Source organism: Heterodontus francisci, chromosome 5 (assembly GCF_036365525.1).
Source record: "Heterodontus francisci isolate sHetFra1 chromosome 5, sHetFra1.hap1, whole genome shotgun sequence".
Classification (NCBI taxonomy): Eukaryota; Metazoa; Chordata; class Chondrichthyes; order Heterodontiformes; family Heterodontidae; genus Heterodontus; species Heterodontus francisci.
In genome coordinates this window covers 155,605,348-155,626,717 of record NC_090375.1, presented here as the reverse complement: position 1 = coordinate 155,626,717, position 21,370 = coordinate 155,605,348, and the positions used below count along the sequence as shown (strand labels likewise).

At 42.4% G+C, this 21,370-nt stretch overlaps 1 protein-coding gene across 1 annotated transcript in view; it reads right to left on the bottom strand.

Annotated features, from left to right (window-relative positions):
• Nucleotides 1–21,370, bottom strand: part of LOC137370287 (golgin subfamily A member 4-like) — a 282,307-nt gene that overhangs the window by 259,527 nt on the left and 1,410 nt on the right. The window contains 1 exon segment of the mRNA XM_068032665.1: nucleotides 13,811–13,912. Within this exon segment, the coding sequence (XP_067888766.1) occupies nucleotides 13,811–13,912 (102 nt within the window).

The following is a 21,370-nucleotide window of genomic DNA, read 5'->3' as shown; positions in this document are numbered from 1 at the left end:
TGTGTACCACCACCTCTGGCTGTTCACCCTCCCCCTTCAGAATGCCCCCTGCCCGTTCAGAGACATCTTTGACCCTGGCACCAGGGAGGCAACATACCCTTCTGGAGTCTCTTTCATGTCTACAGAAGTGCCTATCTGTGCCCCTGGCTATCGAGTCCCCTATAACTCTTGCTCTGCTGCGCTTTGTCCCTCCCTGCTGAACAACAGAGCCAGCCATGGTGCCACTGCTCTGGCTGCTGCTGTTGTTTTCCTCTGATAGGCCATCCCCCCCAACAGTATCCAAAACGGTATACTTGTTAGAGAGGGGGATAGCCACAGGGGATTCCTGCACTGACTGCCTGCCCTTTCTAGCGGTCACCCATCTATCTGCCTGCACCTTGGGTGTAACCACGTCTCTAAAATTCCTGTCTATGATGCTTTCCGCCACCTGCATGCTCCTAAGTGCATCCAATTGCTGCTCCAAGCGATCCATGCGGTCTGTGAGCAGCTGCAATTGGGTACACTTCCTGCAGATGTAGCTGTCCCGACATCTTAGTCAGAGTTCAGAAATTGCAATTAATTACAAAAAATAGGTAGCTGGGGGCAAAATTGAGAATGGTAGAGGCCATGTCTTGAACACCGCAGAGCCCCATTGTTCCAAAATGGTGCCTGCAGCATGCATGCACACTTGTAATCCAAAGAACACTGGATGCCACATTAGCAAAGGAGTTAGCATGAAGGCACCTGACACCCACCAGAATTATGTACAGCAGGGAGATAATTTTGTCAAACAGCATGCAACACTGAGTTGATGCCAGCACTGCCATTTTAGAGCTCCACAATGCAGCTGACTCCCTCTCTTCACCCTCCATTACTGAACATGACATTAATCAGGCTTAAGAACTCACTCCCCACAACCAATCCTCCCCACCAACACTATTTAAAAGGAACAACTACTTACAGGTTCGTAACTGACTTATTTCTTCCGCCTGTTACAAGGCTGCACATTTCTGGTACTCTCCAATTGTTATAAGTTTCAAAAGTCTACAGGGGGTAGTGTAGCAGGCGTTGAATGACATTTTGCTGACTTACAGGTGCAAACCAGTTGCTCCCAGGTATGCGTGTACTAGTAGCATTCCCTTTGGAATACAGAGTGACTTGGAGGATGAGAAGAAGTCATAAAAAGCAGGTCGAGCTGCGAGAAAAGGTTGAAGGAGGGGAATAAATGCCCTCAGCAGGAGGCCATACCCTACCAGAATGCTCAGGAGGCAAGTCCCTTCCTTGAACTTCATTGACAACTTATGTTTGAGACATCTGTGCCTCACTAAGGAGGTAGTCACTGAAATCCACCAACTGCTGCAACCACAAATCCAACTTCAGAACAGGACAAGGAACACAGTACCACACAACTTATGTGGCTCCTTCCAGGCTGCTGCAGATAGTCGTAACAATCTGTAATTTGCAGTGCATTGAGGTTCTCCATTCAAAGAGAGAAAACTGTTCTATTCCAGAAAGCCAGTTAGTGTAGGATATAACTGGAGCCAATCTTTACACACATATTTATTTGCAGAATTACACATTAAAAGCATACACCTCCTAACCCAACAACCACAGTTTTAGCCCAGATCTATTTATAGGAAGCTCAAGTGAATCCCCAGTTGATGCTCACCATTTGCATGCAACTAAACACAATATACAATTAAAAATAATGTCATTTCATTGCCTCTTGGCACAGAGAAGTAGGCAGAGTGAGTCTGCAAAGGTTGCAGGTTTCCCCATGGTGCAGGGTGCCATAGCTTTGCACGCATCTCATGTCAATTCTGTCATGTACTTTAAACGAAAGGGATTCCACTCACTCAACATGCAGCTGGTGTGTGACCTTAGGAAATGCATTATGCAGGTCAATGACATCCTGACATCCCGTGGTATCCTGACAGTAGTCACCAAGTGTTTATTCTGCAGCAGTCTGCAGTTCCAGCTATATTTCTGGTTCATGAGTCTGGTTCACAATCCATGCACTCATGCATCGCATGCCTATAATGAGAGCCATACTGCTGCAAGAAATTAGATACATGAGACCACTGGCGTCCTGAAGCAATGATTGGACCACTCTAGAGGAGCTTTGAAGTACTTACCTGACTGCCTGTTAAGATTTGTGATGTTATGTTGCACGCTGCACAACCTTGCCACCACCTATCAGACAGGAAGTTGAGAAGCAGGGACATAAGGAAGAGCAGGAAAAGGAAGACTAGCACGTGGAACAGGCAGAAAAAGGGAGAGTGCAACCTAGACAACCTCTTTCTGCCCATGCGATATATGAAGAACTAATTCATATCCAGTACCTCTAACCTCAACCCCATATTCTCGAGTAACCAACAGTTCCACACTCTTTACCTTCCAGCTGTCACTGACCATCACAGCATCCTCATGGGCACAATGCAAAATTAAAAGCCAACAAAAAGTAAACATTCCAAACCAAATTTATAAATTAAATGATGTCATATTGCATACAAAACTCAACTAATCACCGTGGTGCATTCCCTTAGCAGCAGTCTTCCACGTGCCTTTGCCTGTCCTCGGTCTCCTACCAAGTGCAACCCAAGTGGCAGCAACATGGCCGCTGACTTTCAATAGAGGAGACTGCAGATGGCTTTGGAGGATGACCTCAAGCAGCTCTCAGCCTAGAAGGCGTGACTTCAGACATCACCATCTCACCATGGGGGGGGTGGGGGCGGGAGACAATAACAGCAAGGGCACAGGTGGAATGACAGGGGATGGAGCACAACCGCATTCATTCTCAGAGAGGACAGCAGATTCATGTTCCATGAAACCACTGCCAATTACCAGAGGCAGTGCATCACCAATTCTAGGAATCTGTAAAGAACAGATTGATGGACTGCTTTGAGACCCTGGAAGCACCTTTCAACACTGGTATTCAGAGCCATAATGCCACCAGTCTGAGCTTCCAGTGCAGCACTCACCCAACGTTGGATAGCTGCTGCCAGTGTTGCAATCGAAACTGCGACATTGGCAATCAGATGCTGCATCATGGTCGGTTCCACACGTGTGTTGATCAAGTTGGACACAAATTCCATGCTGGAAAGGACAGGTTCCAAACTCTGCACAAAGCCTGGTGCCAGACTTCTCCGTGCTGGACATTGAACACAGGTTTCCCAGTGCACCAAACATTTGTGTGTGTACACCCATCAGCCTTTTTCTGTAGCCTGGCTCAATGTCCTCATCTGAGTCCTCTGCAGCAGAAATCGTGTTCAATCTAGCACTTCAGCAGGGGCTCCTATACTATACTTGCCCTCTGCCTTGACTGCAATGCACTTGTGCCCAGTGTCTCATCATGTACAGACACCTCCCCTTTGCTCTCCTCTAAATTGATGGCTGAGTGTAAAATCCAGGGACAATGTGTCTTCATCATTGCCTTCTTGTTTTTCCTCCATTGCCTGGGCAGGCTGCAGGTGAGCCTACCCCTTCTCTGGTTAGTCACTGCTGCCTCCAACTGTCTGCAACCTTCTCCTGCAAGGGAGAGAAAAGTGTGTCGGTGAGTGCCGCGCAATATGTTTGGGTGATGTAGCTGTCATGGTTGAATAACTGCTGGTGTGTAAAAGCTGTGAGATGTGATTTTAAGCCTTGCAACAGGATTCAGTGTGCGAGGATGAGGTGAAGCACATGAATGTTGGATGAGTCCTGGTTGATGGAGACTGTTCATGAGTGATGGGGGTGTGGATATGACATTTGAAGATGCATTCACTGACCTCAATCACGAGGTCACTCAACTTCTTGCGACACTGCACCCAAGGTCCTTGGGGATAAACTCCTGGCATTGACTTCTGCGGCTATCTGTTCCCACTCCCTTCTCATCAAGTGTCTGGAGGTCCTCCTGTTTCTCCCCCACCTACCCCCTACAAATAGAGGGCATGTCCCCTCCTTCATCAAGACTTCCAACACAGCATCTGAAAACTTTGGTGCATGCTCTTGCCCATGGTCATTTTTGCATAGTACACTATTCCTATTGATCTCAACACACCCAATCCATGTCCCCTTTAAGAGGTGCAGGGCAGCTTTAAGTAGTGCTAGGAAGTAACCATATTGGGCCCCCTGCTGGTGCGTACAGCCAATGAACAGTGCAGGTCGCACTGGCTGTGTGCAGAAATCATTACAATGAACAGGGAGCACTATGTTGGCCTGCTGTTTGTATTACAAGTAATAGGTGCAGGCTAATCGTAGATTGTGATCCCCACATCAGGACTATACAATTTAACACCCCATGTGTTTTGAAAATTTCTCACAGCAACTTTAAAAAAAGAGCAATCAGGTAACCTGCCTTTATTTGCATAGATTTACAGGAACTACAGTGCAAATACATTGCTTTCATAGCCTCAATTTGTCCCTTCATTTTCCTCTCCAATTCATTTATTCTACAAGTCACTTTCAATGCCACAAGCATACAGAGGCAATGCAACCATTGAAAATAAGATTTTAAATAGCTTAATTTATAAAGACTTACATTTATATAGCATTTTTCACGCCCACCAGATGTCTCAAAGCACTTTACAACTAGCGCAGTACCTTAACTGTAGTCACTGTTCTAATGTAGGAAACATGACAGCCAATTTCCACACAGTAAGCTCCCACAAACAGCTGTGTGATAATGACCAGATAATCTGGTATTGTGATGCTGATTGACTGATAACTATTTGCCAGATACTAGGGTCATTCCAGTGCTGCTCTTCAAAATAGTGCCACTGAATCTTTTAAGTCCGCCTGAGAAGGTAGACAAGGCCTTAATTTAACATTTCATCCAAAAGACAGCACCTCCGACAGTGCAGCACTCCCTCATACTACACTGGAGTCAGCCTCGACTTTGCTGCTCAAACCTTGGACTGGGACTTAAATTGTGTGCAGTTTTGGTCTCCTTATCTGAGGAAGGATGTTCTTGCTATGGAGGGAGTGCAGCAAAGGTTCACCAGACTGATTCCTGGGATGGCAGGACTGAGCATGAAGAGAGACTGGGTCAATTAGGCTAGTATTCGCCAGAGTTTAGAAGAATGAGAGGGGATCTAATAGAAACCTACAAAATTCTAACAGGACTGATCAGACTAGATGTAGGAAGGATGTTCCCGATGGCAGGGGAGTCCAGGATGAGGGGTCACAATCTAAGGATAAGGGGTAAGCCATTTAGGACTCAGATGAGGAGGGATTTCTTCACCCAGAGAGTGGTGAGTCTGTGGAATTCTCGACCACAGAAAGCAGTTGAGGTCAAATCATTAATTAAATATCTTCAAGAAAGAGTTAGATATAGTTCTTAGAGCTAAAGGAATCAAGGGATACGGGGAGAAAGCGGGAACAGGGTACTGAGTTTGCTCGTATTTTAAAAAAAATCCACCACCTTCTGACCAACTGAGACATGGCTGATACACAAACCTTAAAAAACTGTTTTCAGCATAATCACAACGCATTAACATCGTCTTCCTGTAACACAAATGGAAGCCCACCTGTCCTTAGCACCAGACATGCAGCACATACCTGTATGACCGCCAAACGATTCCTCTGCAGGAAAAAATTATTTATGTCGTGCCACATATAACTATTTATATTGCAGTTAAAAGTGCTTAGTTAGAAGATGGACCATTGATATCGAAAGAAATATTATAAAGCATAATGATATCTGACCCATTTCATCAAGCTAAGTGAATAAAATGAGAACATTTAAATTCAGACGTGCTGAAATGAGAGGGGGTAAATGGAGCATTCATGTGTCAGTCTTTTATGTACAGTCTACTGGCTCCACAGTTAGCACTTGAGGATAAAGGTCCAGGAACCAAACCTGCAAGTTCTCTTGGTTCAGTCTCAATCTTTCTAGATTTGGCCATCCTGAACAACACCTCAGTTAAATTGGACAAGGGTCATCAGATTATATTAACAAGAGTAGGTCACTCAGCCCATTGAGCCTGTCTTGTTAGTCAAATACTGATCTCTATCTTAACTCCACCTGGACACCTTGGTTCTGTCATGTTTAAGCCTCGCCTAATGAAAATCAATCAATCTCAGCTTTGTAACTTCCAACTGACCTCGCCATACCAGCTTTTTGTGGAAGCATTCCAAATATTCTTTACACTTTCTATGAAGATGCCGGACCACAATTTTTAAAAATTCTTTCTTGGGATGTGAGCACTGCTGGCAAAGCCAGCATTTATTGCCCATCCCCAACTGCACTTGATCAGGTGGTGGTGAGCTGCCTTCTTGACCTGCTGCAGTCCATGTAGTTTAGGTACACCCACAGTGCTGTTATGGAGAGTGTTTCAGGATTTTGACCCAAGGCCAGTGAAGGAACGGTGATATAGTTACAAGTCAGGATGGTGTGTGGAACTTGCAGATGGTGGCGTTCCCATGCATCTGATGCCTTTGCTTTTCTAGTTGATAGATTTGGTGCAGTAATTCACTATCAACAGACATGGTGACATGTTTTCAATTTCTTCTATTTGTTACGTTGGCTGGACTGCATTAAGAAGAAGAAAATAAATGTCCATTTAGATGTACTATGTACCATCTTGAGCTCAGTCTACTCAAGTTTACCAAAAAATGCACAACAGATGTAAGCCCATTACTGTTGACATGAAGTAAACCTTTGATTTTTAATATTCATTTACAAAACACACATTTGTGGATATTAGTCACAGCAGCTAATTGCAGAGAGCAACATTTTGTTTAGATTTTAGAGCAAAGCGTACTCTGAATATCTAAGGGTTTCATTATTTTCTTGGAGACTTGCATCTTCGGAACACTTACCAAAGGATTTCTGTAACATAAAGTGCCACATTTTAAATCATGGCACAGTATCAGAAACCTAAATTAATATTTCTAATGCCCAGTTCTGTATGTTTGCTAAGTAGGCACCACCTTTAGTCACCTTCTAGATAAATGAAACCACTAGATAAACTCAGGGTTAAGTGGTAAATGACTATGAAAGAATGCAAGCAACAAGCAGCATAATCTTTTCTTGCTAAACACTTCTCCTACCCTGCCATGGCATTGCTGGAAGGGTGGGAGGACTCACCACATTGATATTCAGCGCCTTAGGCCGTTTGGTGCTTTCCAGAGCAAAGATAGTATACTCAGAGAGAAAAGCAGGCTCTGCAATCATCTCGGCCAATAGCTGTCTCATTCACAAGCAGAAAAGGAAACAAAGAAAATAAAAATATACTGAGAGGAAATGATGCACATAACATTGGCAAAACATGTGAATGATTAAACCTATATTCTCCACACGAAGTTCAGACTTGAATCTGGCTTCACTGCACATGTTTGGGAAAGGAAAAAAATGCTTGGCAAATAAAATTCCTTTTCATCTTAGCAGCAAGTCACAGCAGCCTGTATCAGGTATAGAGCTAGATACGAACAATTTGCAGCTTCCTCCACAAATCGCAAATCTGCCTTAATTTGGTCCTAATTTTGTGGAAGATTTATCAGCTAAATGAACCTACAGTCTGAAAGATTACTCCCCAAGATGAGCAGCAACTACCAAGATTGCACTGTCACAAGAGTTTTGTTTTTCTGTTGTTGAAAGCTAAGAATTGTGTGTGGTTTTGAAAGCTGGGAAAAGGGATTTTCTGTGAATACTGAATGCTGACACTTTTGAAGGTTTGAAGTGTGCAGACTGCAAGACCTGTTTTCAAGCAACCAGGAAGATTTATGACTGTCTTGTGACTTGACTGTTGAAAGTTTTTAAGTTTCGTTTTGGGATTGAAAGGGACCAGTGAACTCTACAAGGAGCAGGCTTTGAAATCTTTGTTTTGCCCTACCTGGAAAAAGAGGAAGAGCCAGAAAAATGTTACCATTCTCTGCAAAAGAAGCCTTGCATCTCTTAGAAAGAAATTCTACATTTAAGGTGTGGTTTTGACCTGCCTGAAGAGAGGGAAACACCCAGGAAGAGAGGGGTTGTGGAGGAACACTGCTTTGGAGAGAGGAAGCCTTATGTTTCGGGTATGGCAGATTATTATTGCCTCCAGTCTCTCAAGAATCTCTGCCTCAGGAGCGATTCCTGTTACTCCTTTGTTTTTGGGAGATCCTGAAATCTCATAAAAGCTTCTACTGTTAGACTGTGACTTCAAAATCCAAGTAGACCTGTTGCTACACCCTCTTGCTCAAAGATCTGTGAGACGCCTGCTGCAGACAAATTGCCTCGAATGCCTACCCATTACAGATTGTTCATTAATCTCACCTGGAGCGATTTTGAGTGGCGTCTGACTGTTGCATTCTGGAACACCTCACCCATCCGGAAATATACTACCAGACTGAACAACCAATTATTTTATTATTCCTAAGGAACTGTTGCAACTCAAAACATCCTTTTTCCCCGGTTAACAGTTTTTTTGAATGTGTGTGTGTGTGCGCGCATGAGGGTTAGGAAGAATAAGTTACAAAATCTTTTCGTATGTATAGATTTATCCCATTATTGTTTAAGATTTAGTGTATTAACTAATAGTTAATTTTGTTGTTGTTTAAAGAAATCTGGTTTAGTGTGCTTTATTCTGAGGGGATAAATAAAGTGCTTGATTTGGCTGTTTTTCAGGAGGTGAGAAACTTTACTAATATGCTGTGACCTGTGGACTGAAGTAACAGTGCATTACTCCTGCCTTGGTCGTAACAGTACCCTGCTTAAAGGAGAGCTTTGATAAAACATTGGACCTCTGATCACCAAAAAAAAATCACTAGTAAATTTACAAAGTGAAGTTAGCATTCTGGTTTGGCCAGGCTACTTTGCAGATTCATACTCAACAAGTCAAAAGCCACAGCACTTAACTGTTCATAGTTAGCAAAAGACTTCATTTGCTTTATTACTTCGTATCGCAAACAGGAACCACCAACACAGACTATTCTCCACCCATCAGCAAATGGCATTCCACACAGTGTGGTGAGATGCGAGGCGGGCAGGGGAGAAGGCAGATAAAAGAGGATAAACAATATTAAACTCTCAAAGCTTTGAGAAGCACAATATTGAGTATAGAAATGCCAAGCGTCAAGTAATGCAATGAATAACAAATATAATCTCATTAGCTCAAGTATTCTAAGTTGGACAGCGCATTAGTCTTTAAGTTTCATGATTCACAAATCCACGAAGTAATAGAAGATGGTGGAGAAAACTTTGGAGAAAGGGAGTGGTTGGGAGAGTAATGTGCAAATCAGCACTTTGGAGAGATCCCCTGGCCGAGTGCATAAATCACTATGAAATATAGAGAGAGCCATAAAGACCAGAAAGATCCCAGATTCAATCCTTGGCCATTGCTAACATATCAATAAGGTGGCATTAAGGTGTGTTATAACTGTTTTATTGCCTCAGGTAATTATCGAAGAAAAAAAAATTGGCTTGGGTTCTCATTCTTGGTTTGTGTCTGTGATCCTGCCTTTATGCATGTGTGGGTGCCTGATGGACACAAGGTCAGACTTAGCTTGAGTGCTCTTTCTTGGTTCAAAAGCTTCATACCTCAACAATGGATATTTAACAAGTGTACCACAGCACAGAACTGTCTGGACAGTACAGAAGACAGATTACACGATGCACATGTATTCTGACATGCTGCAAAAACTGGAAAATATGCTATTTCTCAGTACAAATAGCCTTACTTTAATGAGCATAAAATTACTGTATAAATAATTATTCAAGGATTTTGTATTCAACTCTAAGACTTTACAGAGGTCCTTGAACCCATCTTTATGCACAGGCCACAGAAGGTTGAATAGAAAATTCTAACACATGGTATAAATTTTCCCACTGTGTGATGTGATGTGATGTTTTGAAGTTCAAATTAAAATTTACCTTAGTATGCATTACCTGCATACAACAATTTGTGCATGAGATGCAAAACTCTAGTCACAGTCACAGCTTCCTCCATAAAAACATTGATGTATTTGATTTCTTCCTCAAAAATGTACCATTAGACTGGAACTAAGCAAGTTAATTATACACCCCTCCTCTTTGCCACCTGATTATGTTAAAAGGAGAGAGACACAATCAACATCTGAATCTATTTTTATACTGTTGATTACATTTACTTTTCCCCCTTCAAATTCATTGATAGCTCGCTCGCATGTTTATTTTCATAAAAGCAAAATACTGCATATGCTGGAAATCTGAAACATAAACAAAAAGTGCTGGAAAAACTCAGCAGGTCTGGCAGCATTTGTGGCGAGAGAAGCAAAGTTAATGTATCAGGTCTGTAACCTTCCGTCAGAACTGGAAAAGGTTAGGAAAGAATTAGGTTTTAAGCAAGTGAAGGGGAGAGGGGTGGGGGAAGAGAGGTCCCCTTTCCCTTTGTTCTCTCCCCCACCTCTCCCCTTCACTTGCTTAAAACCTTATTCTTTTCTAACCTTTGCCAGTTCTGATGAAAGGTCACAGACCTGATACATTAACTTTGCTTCTCTCGCCACAAATGCTGCCAGACCTGCTGAGTTTTTCCAGCACTTTTTGTTACTGTTTATTTTAATCTTATTTTCCTTCAAACATTTCACCCCTCACTGACTTAATCAGAGTTTGTGAAAGAAGCAAAACATTTTAAACTTTTGATGAGGTGAAGACTCAATCACAGTCAGGTTTCAAGTAAAAAGCCAGTGAATATTGGCATGGACAAGGAAAAGATTAGTGAGAATTGTTGCAGAAGCTCCAAATAAGTTACACAGGTAACTTTTCAAGAAAATAAAATGATCTACAACGTTCTTCAGTTCCTACAGTCTAAAAGTATGAATCAAAGTTCTAAAGATGTTTTAAACCTAGTTAATTGTTTGATTCTTAGAGTGTAAAGTAAAACAGTTCAAATTTCGGCAGTATATCCAATGAAGAGTAAAAAGTTGACTCAGCAGGATACACGAAAATTCAAACCTTATTTTGTTCAATTCAGAATGAGCCCGAACACATGCGAGACAAAGCACAATCCAACTGTCGAATGAACTTGCACAGTTGCTAATTGAATAGTTTGCCATGCCCCAACTAAAGTCCTTGCTTTGAAAGCCAACATGGAAAAGATTTTATATCTCTCCCATAAATGTAACCCTCACAATAACTCCGGTCTGCATAGCAGAACAGAGGTACACCACATCTTAAGTGTTTGAGAAAATCCATGCATATGCACTAAATATAATAGAAAATAATCAGTAATTAAACTTCACCCACACTATCTCAGTAGAACATAGCATTACCTAGAATATCAGGGTGTTGGTGCTGCAGTTTTACTTCAAACTGGTATCATATCAACAGAAAGTCACTGATGACAACTCTTTGTCATAATACACTATATACCGAGCCATCATTCATATTGGAGATGCAATTAATACTCAGCTAAAAAGAACAATTAGCAGCTAATCTATTGGTCATCAAACCAGTCATCAGTACAGCACGACGCTACATACATCTGGTATAGACAGTTAGATCTTGTTCTGCAGCAAGGTGGTGCTAAAATAAGCTATGTTAAATACTGTGATGCATTCAGTACTTCAACATTTGGTTTTGTCTGTGAAAAGATATATCCAATACATTTCACTTAGCAAAGGTGACACAGACCTGAAACATTAACTCTGTTTCTCTTTCCATAAATGCTGCCAAACCCGAGTATTTCCAGCATTTTCTTTTTTTCTTTCAGATTTTCAGCATCCACAGTATTTTGTTTATGGTTCTAATACAGTTCAGAGCATAAAGATACATATCACTGAGCAGGTATTTAACAAAGCTGCTGTGCTTTAAAAATATTTAATGCATCTAAATATATGACCCATCACACCAGGAATCAAGAGAATAGTCCATTAACAAGGCTGGGTGAACCTGCAAGTATTCACAGCTTCTCAAGTACTGGTTAGTAGGTATTCTGAAGAATGAGGACAAATTGGCCAACGTACTTTATTCATCAAACATAGCAATTCAAGTTGTGATTATTAATTTGGATGAAATGAATGAATCTGGTTAACTGCTTGTACTGCATTTTAAGAACTCTTCTGACTTGAGCGCAGTTTCCTGGATTCAAGAATTATCTCTCAGGTTACAGTGCAAGCACATTAGGTCATGCACTTTAATTGATAAACTTTTATCAAATATATGCATCACCATCTTCTTTCTCTTCCCCACAACCTTCATCATAACAAACCATGTAAGTCAGGAGTGATCCTAGGAAACTGCTAAGTATCAAAAAGCATATACACCCATCAAGACTGCAATAATTCGAGTATGGAAATGGTCCTCAAGTCAAAGTGAAACAAGCCAAACATCTATTAGTCTGGAATCCCAAAATCAATGATTGCTTTGGATTATTCGATACAAGTCGCCAACCAGTATCAAAACTGTAACGTGAACAGGATTTAGGTTTCACCCACTGTACTGAAACAGAAAACCCTTGAGGCAGTCTTGCTGAATTAGCAAAAAAAGTTGCAAAGCCACATTTTGGTTGTCTCATTCTCTACACTTGGCTTATTCTGAGGACATAATAGGGTTAGGGTCATTGCCTAGCATAAGAAAATGTGTTGAAAAACGTACTTGCTAAAGCCTTTTAACAGCAAAGCTACATCCCATGTTGTACAAGTCACATGACAAAACTGAAGGAGGAACATAACTATGATAATAAATGGGAATGCTAAGCTACACAATAATAATGAGGAAATCTATACTGAAGCTAAGTAATTTAACTGTCTTCATTCTTTAATCCTCCACATAAATTTAACTAGGCTTCGACTAAAATCAGGAGAGGTATTCAATAATTAAATCTTCAGGCTCATTGTCAAGACAGATGTGCCAAAAGTTATCTTTTCTCAAAGATAATTCTAAATATTTAGCAACAGCAGGGGGGGTAATTGCTTCCAACTCTCATACTAGTCAACGAGAGTACCTTTGCTAAAAAAAAATTGAATCAGGTTTTTCCAAACAATTTGTGGCATTCAGGACCTCAAACAGAAAATTCATGAAGTAAGGACAAGAGTTTCAACAGATCCAAACTAGAATAGCGCTACGTAACGTGGCTAGCTACTTGAGCAGTGAACTCATCAACCACAATTTTTCTTGGAGTTAAGAAGGGCTCAAATGCAGTTATCCATTTATTGCAAGGATCCCAAGATGTGAATTAAATGAGAAGCTTCTATTACATCTTCCCATAATGAGATCAAAGGCTGTACAGCAACATAGACTCTCATCTTTCTGAGTTGAGTCAAAAAACTTGGATCTGAGGTAAAATATTCACTAACTGCCAATAATGAGACCAATGCTTCCATTGTGAAGATTTTATTTGGTATTCGTCCAAAAATATACCAGAGCTGTTTCTGGCTTTGGATGGCCTAGGAGCTTTAATATCAATGGCTACTTTATTGCAACAACTCCCTAAAGAAGGAGCGAAGAACAGGTTGATTTATATTAATGCTGCTGTACCACCATAGCGAGTATTGACTTGGCAAGTCCCAGAAATGGCTAAACCCCTGGTTTGGATTGAGATAACAAACTACTTACAGTGAAAACAATTAAATTGAGGTGGATGTTTGAACTGATGTATTGTCCACCCACAATCTTCATACAAATGAAATAGTATTCCGCTTTCCAGTATAATCATCTCTAATTATGAAAAGCAAGAGAGGAAATAGTGGAAAGAAACTCGAACAGTTAAATCTCTAAGTTACAAGAGCTTACATTGAAGTCCTTGTTATGGTGTTTCCATGAAAGGAAAAAAAGCATTGGTGCAGCATTTCACAATGTTTTTTTCATCCTGCAACATTTCAACACTTAATCAAGTAAATTAAAAAAAATTATGTACATTTTATCCCAGAGTGCTAACATATTTAGAGTTGAACTTACCTCTCTGTCATCTGGAGTGAAAGTGCCTTCATTGTGCTGACCTGACAAGGAAGAAGTGTGGCTTCTGTTTCCTGTTGAAGGTGGAGTAGATTTTGGAGAGACCTGGGGAAAAGAGTGAGATTGTTTTCAGAACCTAAAAAAAAGTAATAAAAGAACTGACCTAAAAAAAACTGCATCTAGCCACACGTATCACTTCGGGATCTTTCTTTTCATCGCCCCATAAATCTGTCTCTGGGATTCTTTGAAAAAGGCAGAGTATTATTAATTCACCAAATGTGAAGGCTGTACCAAAAAGTGCTTTAATGCCAAAATGTGTCCATGTTGTACTTAATTTATAAATTGTATACATACATTAAAATTATTTATTTCTTTAAAAAATCTTGCACCGATTCCACTTTAATAGCATCTTTGGGTTGCTACTGGCATATTTCAAGTTCATGAACATTTCTCAGCACTATCTAAATTGTTTACTTGATACAATGGAATAACCTAATTTTAATTTTTTTTAAATTCATTTATGGAATGAGGGCATTGCAGCTATGCCAGCATTTATTGCCCATCACTAATTGCCCTTGAGAAGGGGGTGGTGAGCTGCCTTCTTGAACCACTGCAGTCCATGTGGGGTAAGTACACCCACAGTGCTGTTAGGAAGGGGGTTCCAGGATTTTGACCCAGCGACAGTGAAGGAACGGCGATATAGTTCCAAGTCAGGATGGTGTGAGACTTGGAGAGGAACTTGCAGGTGGTGGTGTTCCCATGCAACTGCTGCCCTTGTCCTTTTAGGTGGTAGAGGTCATGGGTTTGGAAGATGCTGTCGAAGGAACTTTGGTGCATTGCTGCAGTGCATCTTGTAGATGGTACACACTCCTGCCACTGTGCGGTGGTGGAGGGAGTGAATATTTGTAGATGGGGTGTCAATCAAGTGGCTGCTTTGTCCCAGATGGTATCAAGCTTCTTGAGTGTTGCTGGAGCTGCACCCATCCAGGCAAGTGGACAGTATTCCATCACACTCCTGACTTGTGCCTTGTAGATGATGGACAGGCTTAGGGGAGGATTCCCCTTTATCTACCCTTCTAGTTACATCCTCAAAAAACTCGTTTTAAAAAATTGTCCAACAGGATCTCCCTTTAGTAAAACAGGATCTCCAGCTCCTTTCTTCCAAGATGCAGCCACCGAGTCTCATCTGACAGCAGTTCCCCTTCAACCCGACTCCACGGGTGCACTGTTCTGGTCAGGAGCAAATTGCTCCAGAACCTCCTCAGACTGCTCACGACATTCTTGATGGCTTGGATCCACCAGTATTACTTAAAGTAACAGAAACAGCTGCAACAACTTGCATCTGCCTTTTGCCAGCTCCTGGACCCAGTCTTCACTTTTTACAGCTTGCTTGCACTCTATCCCTGTGTGATCAGAGCTTAGATGGCTCTGTGCCCTTTTAATCTGGTTCCAATCAGTTTGTTTCCCCAGAAACCTGAAGTTTTCGTTACCCTTTCAGTTAGGTTAAGCCACAAAACAAACTAGCTTTGAAACCAGGGCCAAAGCACCTAACAGAACATTCGATAAGTCATCTGTTCAGACAACAGCTCACACACGCTCCCCCACTGGTCCCACAAAATCAGAGTCCATCACAAATTACATTCTCACTGACAGAAGCTCTTTCTGCCTTTCAGAAGTTGGTCAAATCCTATCTAGCCAACTATCGTCTCATCAGCCTATTCTCAAACATCAGCAAAGTGATGGAAGGTGTCAATGACAGTGCAATCTAGTGGCTTTTACTCAGCAATAATCTGCTCACTGATGCTCAGTTTGGGATCTGCCAGGGCCACTAAGCTCCAACCTTTATTACAGCCTTGGTCCAAACATGGACAAAATGGCTGAATTCAAGATGTGAGGCAAGAGTCATTGTCTTTGACGTCAGGGCAGCATTTGCCCAAGTGTGGCATCAAGAAGCCCTTGTAAAATTCAAGTTAATGGGAATTGGGGGAAATGCCCCACTGGACGGTATCAGACCGAGCACAAAGGAAGATGGTTGTGGTTGTTGGAAACCAATCATCTCAGCCCCAGGGCATCGCTGCAGGTATTCCTCAGGGTAGTGTCCTAGGCCCAACCATCTTCAGCTGCTTCAACGACCTTCTCTCCATCATAAGGTCAGAAGTGAGGATGTTCGCAGATGATGCGGCACAGTGGCGCAGTGGTTAGCACTGCAGCCTCACAGCTCCAGGGACCCGGGTTCGATTCTGGGCACTGCCTGTGTGGAGTTTGCAAGTTCTCCCTGTGTCTGCGTGGGTTTTCTCCGGGTGCTCCGGTTTCCTCCCACAAGCCAAAAGACTTGCAGGTTGGTAGGTAAATTGGCCATTATAAATTGTCACTAGCATAGGTAGGTGGTAGGGAAATATAGGGACAGATGGGGATGTTTGGTAGGAATATGGGATTAGTGTAGGATTAGTATAAATGGGTGGTTGCTGGTCGGCACAGACTCGGTGGGCCGAAGGGCCTGTTTCAGTGCTGTATCTCTAATCTAATCTAATCATGATTGCAGTGTTCAATACCATTCGTGACGACTCAAGATACCAAAGCAGTCCATGCCTGCATGCAAAAAGAACTGGACAACTTTCAGGCTTGGGCTGACAAGTGGAAAATAACATTTGCTTCACACAAGTGCCAGGCAATGACCAATTCCAACAAGTGAGAATCTAACCATCTCCCCTTGACATTCAACTGCATTACCATCTCTTAATTCCCCCACCATCAACCAGAAACTTACCTGGACCAGCCATATAAATACTATGATTACAAGAGTAAGTCAGAGGCTGGGAACTCTAAAGTCAAAAACTCACCTCCTGACTCCCAGAGCCTATCCACTATCTACGAGGTATAAATCAGGAGTGAGATGGAATACGCTCCATTTGTCTGGATGAGTGCTGCTCCAACATTTGCAGCTCAACACCATTCAAGACAAAACAGCACCCTTGATTGGCACCCCATCCACCAAGGGTACACACTAGTGCTGTTGTGTCCCATCTACAAGATGCACAGCAGCAACTCACCAAGGATCATTCGACAGCGCCTTCCATACCCGCAATCTCTACCACCTAGAATAATGAGGGCAAATGCATGGGAATGTGAAAACCTGCAAGTTCCCCTCCAAGTCACACCATCCTGATTTGGAACTGCATTTCTGGTCCTTCGCTCTTGCTGGCTCGAAATCCTAGAACTCCCTCCCGAACAGCACTGTTGGAGTACCTATATCACATGGACTGCAGCAGTTCATGAAAGTAGCTCACCGTGACCTTATCAAGGGAAATTAGGGATGCAGCAACACTCACATGCAGGAACGAATAAAAAAAATTAAATCTGCCATATTCATAAACAGCTGAAACACATTTAACCCTTTGCACAACTTAGTGGACTTCTTTCCCACAAAAAATTGACAAGACACTTAAAATGCATCTTAGTATGGAGCTACAGCTATTCACAATACATCTAGGACTTCCATGTGTTGTTGGTGGTGGCAGCAGCGGGTTCTTAAGACAATTTGGCAAATATACCACTCAATCTTATGCCAACGGAGACTTAGCATAGCAGACAACCATATAAGGAGAGTTTAGAGACTGGCACTGCAGAGCATTAAACTGCCAAATACATAAGAAAATATGCTTAGCAAAACTCTACTAACTTGAATTTATATAGTGCCTTTAAATGTTAAAAGTAAAGTGACAAGGCATTTCACAGGAATATGATAAACTGAGTTAGAGGGGTTCACTGGAGTGGTTGGGAAGGTTTCAACTAAATTGGCAGGGGGGGGATGGACACCAGCATATAGAAGTAGACAACAGCAGCACCAGGCATACCTCAAAATGAGGTGTCAACCTGGTGAAGCTACAACACAGGACTATCTGTGTGCCAAACTGCATAAGCAGCATGCAATAGAGAGCTAAGCGATCCCATAACCAACGGATCAGATCTAAGCTCTGCAGTCCTGCCACATCCAGCTGTGAATGGTGGTGGACAATTAAACAACTAACTGGAGGAGGTGGCTCCACAAATATCCCCATCCTCAATGATGGGGGAGCTCAGCACATCAGTGCGAAAGATAAGGCTGAAGCATTTGCAACAATCTTCAGCCAGAAGTGCCGAGTTGTTGATCCATCTCGGCCTTCTCCTGAAGTCCCCAGCATCACAGATGCCAGAATTCAGCCAATTCGATCACTCATGTGATATCAAGAAAAGACTGAAGGCACTGGATACTGCAAAAGCTATGGGCCTTGACAATATTCCGGCAACAGTACTGAAGACCTGTGCTCCAGAACTTGCCGCGCCCCTAGCCAAGCTGTTCCAGTACAGCTGCAACACTGGCATCTACCCTGCAATGTGGAAAATTGCCCAAGTATATCCTGTACACAAACAGCAGGACAAGTCCAAACCGGCCAATTACCACTCCATCAGCCTACTCTCAATCATCAGTATAGTGATGGAAGGTGTCATCGTCAGTGCCATCAAGCGGCACTTGCTTTGCAATAACGTGCTCAGTGACGCTCAGTTTGGGTTCTGCCAGGGCCACTCAGCTCCTGACCTCAATGCAGCCTTGGTTCAAACATGGACAAAAGAGCTGAACTCAAGAGGTGAGGTGAGGTGAGAGTGACTGCCCTTGACATCAAGGCAGCATTTGGCTGAGTAAGGCATCAAGGAGCCCTAGCAAAACTGAGGTCAGTGGGAATCAGGGGGAAAACCCTCCGCTGGCTGGAATCATACCTAGCGCAAAAGGAAGATGGTTGTGGTTGTTGGAGATCAATCATCTGAGCTCCAGGACATCACTGCAGGAGTTCCACAGGGTAGTGTCCTAGGCCCAACCATCTTCAGCTGCTTCATCAATGACCTTCCTTCAATCATAAGGTCAGAAGTGGGGATGTTCGCTGATGATTGCACAATGTTCAGCACCATTCGTGACTCCTCAGATACTGAAGCAGTCCATGTAGAAATGCAGCAAGACCTTGACAATATCCAGGCTTGGGCTGATAAGTGGCAAGTAACATTTGCGCCACACAAGTGCCAGGCAATGACCATCTCCAACAAGAGAGAATCTAACCATCTCCCCCTAACATTCAATGGCATTACCATCGCCGAATCCCCCACCATCAACATCCTAGGGGTTACCATTGACCAGAAACTGAACTAGAGTAGCCATATAAATATTGTGGCTACAAGAGCAGGTCAGAGGCTAGGAATCCTGCGGCGAGTAACTCACCTTCTGACTCCCCAAAGCCTGTCCACCATCTACAAGGCACAAGTCAGCAGTGTGATGGAAAACTCTCCACTTGCCTGGATGGGTGCAGCTCCAACAACACTCAAGAAGCTCGACACCATCCAGGACCGCTTGATTGGCACCCCATCTACAAACATTCACTCCCTCCACCACCGACGCACAGTGGCAGCAGTGTGTACTATCTACAAGATGCACTGCAGCAATGCACCAAGGCTCCTTAGACAGCACCTTCCAAACCCACGACCTCTACCAACTAGAAGGATAAGGGCAGCAAATGCATGGGAACACCACCACCTGCAAGTTCCTCTGCAAGTCACACACCAGTGCAAATAACTACGAGAGGGGAAGTGAAGAGGAAAATAAGACTGGCAAAGAGAGAAATATGAAAATAGCATGGCACTCAACATAAAAAGGATCCCATAATTCATCTACCAGCACATAAATTGTAATTGCGTTGCGAGAGCAAGGTGGTTGGAGAATCTGGATTTGTTCTTCTTGGAGTAAAGGAAACCTGATTGAGGTGCACAAGATTATGACATGTAAGGTAGACAAAGAGAAGCTGTTCCCCTTTGCTTACGATACAAGGAATAGGGGACACAGATTTAAGGTTTTGAACAAGAGATCCAGGGGAGATGTGAGGAAGAACTTTATTAATACAGTGAGTGGCAATGACCTGGAACTCGCTGCCTACGAGGGTGGCAGAAGCAGAGACGATCACTGATTGAAAACCAGACTTAAAGGAAATAAACTTGCAGGGCTACTGGGATAGAGCAGAGGAATGGGCATGTCTGGATTGCTGTACCGAGGGCTAGCACGTTCAGCTTTCAAATACTTGTTTTTTGTTTTACCCTCCCCAACTCAAATAATATATGAACAAGACCTTGTACTAGTTCTGTATTTTAAGTGACTCCACAAATTAACTTTTTTTTTAAATCAAGTAATGGTGAAATACAATCCTCCTGACAAGAATTTTCAAGTCAAATGTTGTGCTGAAAAACCCACTACATTGTTGTTAACAGTTTACTGTCTATCTGGTTCCAAATAGCCAGAAGAGTATTATCCAGACTGAAAATATAGTGTTAACCTTCCAACTTTACCAGCATAGTTTCAGAAAAAGTGTACCTTGACTAACTTTCAGAACTCATCTCAAAGATGTAGTGCCCAGACCAGCTGATTTATTTTTCAGATTGTATTTTGGAATTCCTTCCCTGATGTCCTCTTTGCCCAGAGAGCTGCAGGTTTGGGATGCTTTTTAGCTTTTATATTGTTATCAATATTGACTGTTTGTGCACTCATCTCAGCCTTATAACAACTGAAATCACCATTGAGAAATTATTTATTTTTCTTGTTCTCGTCTGCTTGGTTTCAGCTTCATGTTTTTTTTGAAAATCTTATATAAAAATAAGTACAATGCTTTTACACATTTTTCTGATGTATTTTTAAAACTACATAAAACTCAAGCACTCAAACTCAAAACCTTTCAACGTCCACAAGAGTGGATGGATAAATAGAAAACTAAACTGCAAACATAAGGGAAAAAAACAGCCATATCATTGAATAAGCATAAATGTCGGCCCATAATAAAAGCAAAAAGATCCAGCAGCACATCCCTCTAAAGATATATAATATGACAGAAAACTGGTTGAGTGAGTATGCTAAATATGTCCTATTTCTTTTCTCATACAGCTTTTGAAGGTTTCACTTTCCTCTATTTAGTTTCTACTTGTAAATGAAGCATTAGTGCTGCTAATTCTCCCTGGAATTCACCAGGTTCAGGGTTATCAGTAAAGCTGGTAATAAGAAATCACCTACTTAAACTATCTTTCAAATTTACAGATGCCCAAACATCCAACCCAGAAGGATAAACTTCAGAATCCATTATCTATGCAATATTAATTCATCTCAGCTGGGATGGCAATGGCTGCGTTTTAATTAGCATTCCTAAAAATTGCTTGGTTTGCTGCTCCTATCAGCTGTCCAATGACCGATAGTCATCGAGAGATACAGCACTGAAACAGGCCCTTCAGCCCGCCGACTCTGTGCTGACCATCAACCACCCATTTATACTAATCCTACATTAATCCCATATTCCCTACCACATCCCCACCTTCCCTCAATTCTCCTACCATCTACCTACACTAGGGGCAATTTACAATGACCAATTTACCTAACAACCTGCAAGTCTTTGGCTGTGGGAGGAAACCGGAGCACCTGGCGAAAACCCACGCAGTCACAGGGAGAACTTGTAAACTCTGCACAAGCAGTACCCATAACCGAACCCAGGTCGCTGGAGCTGT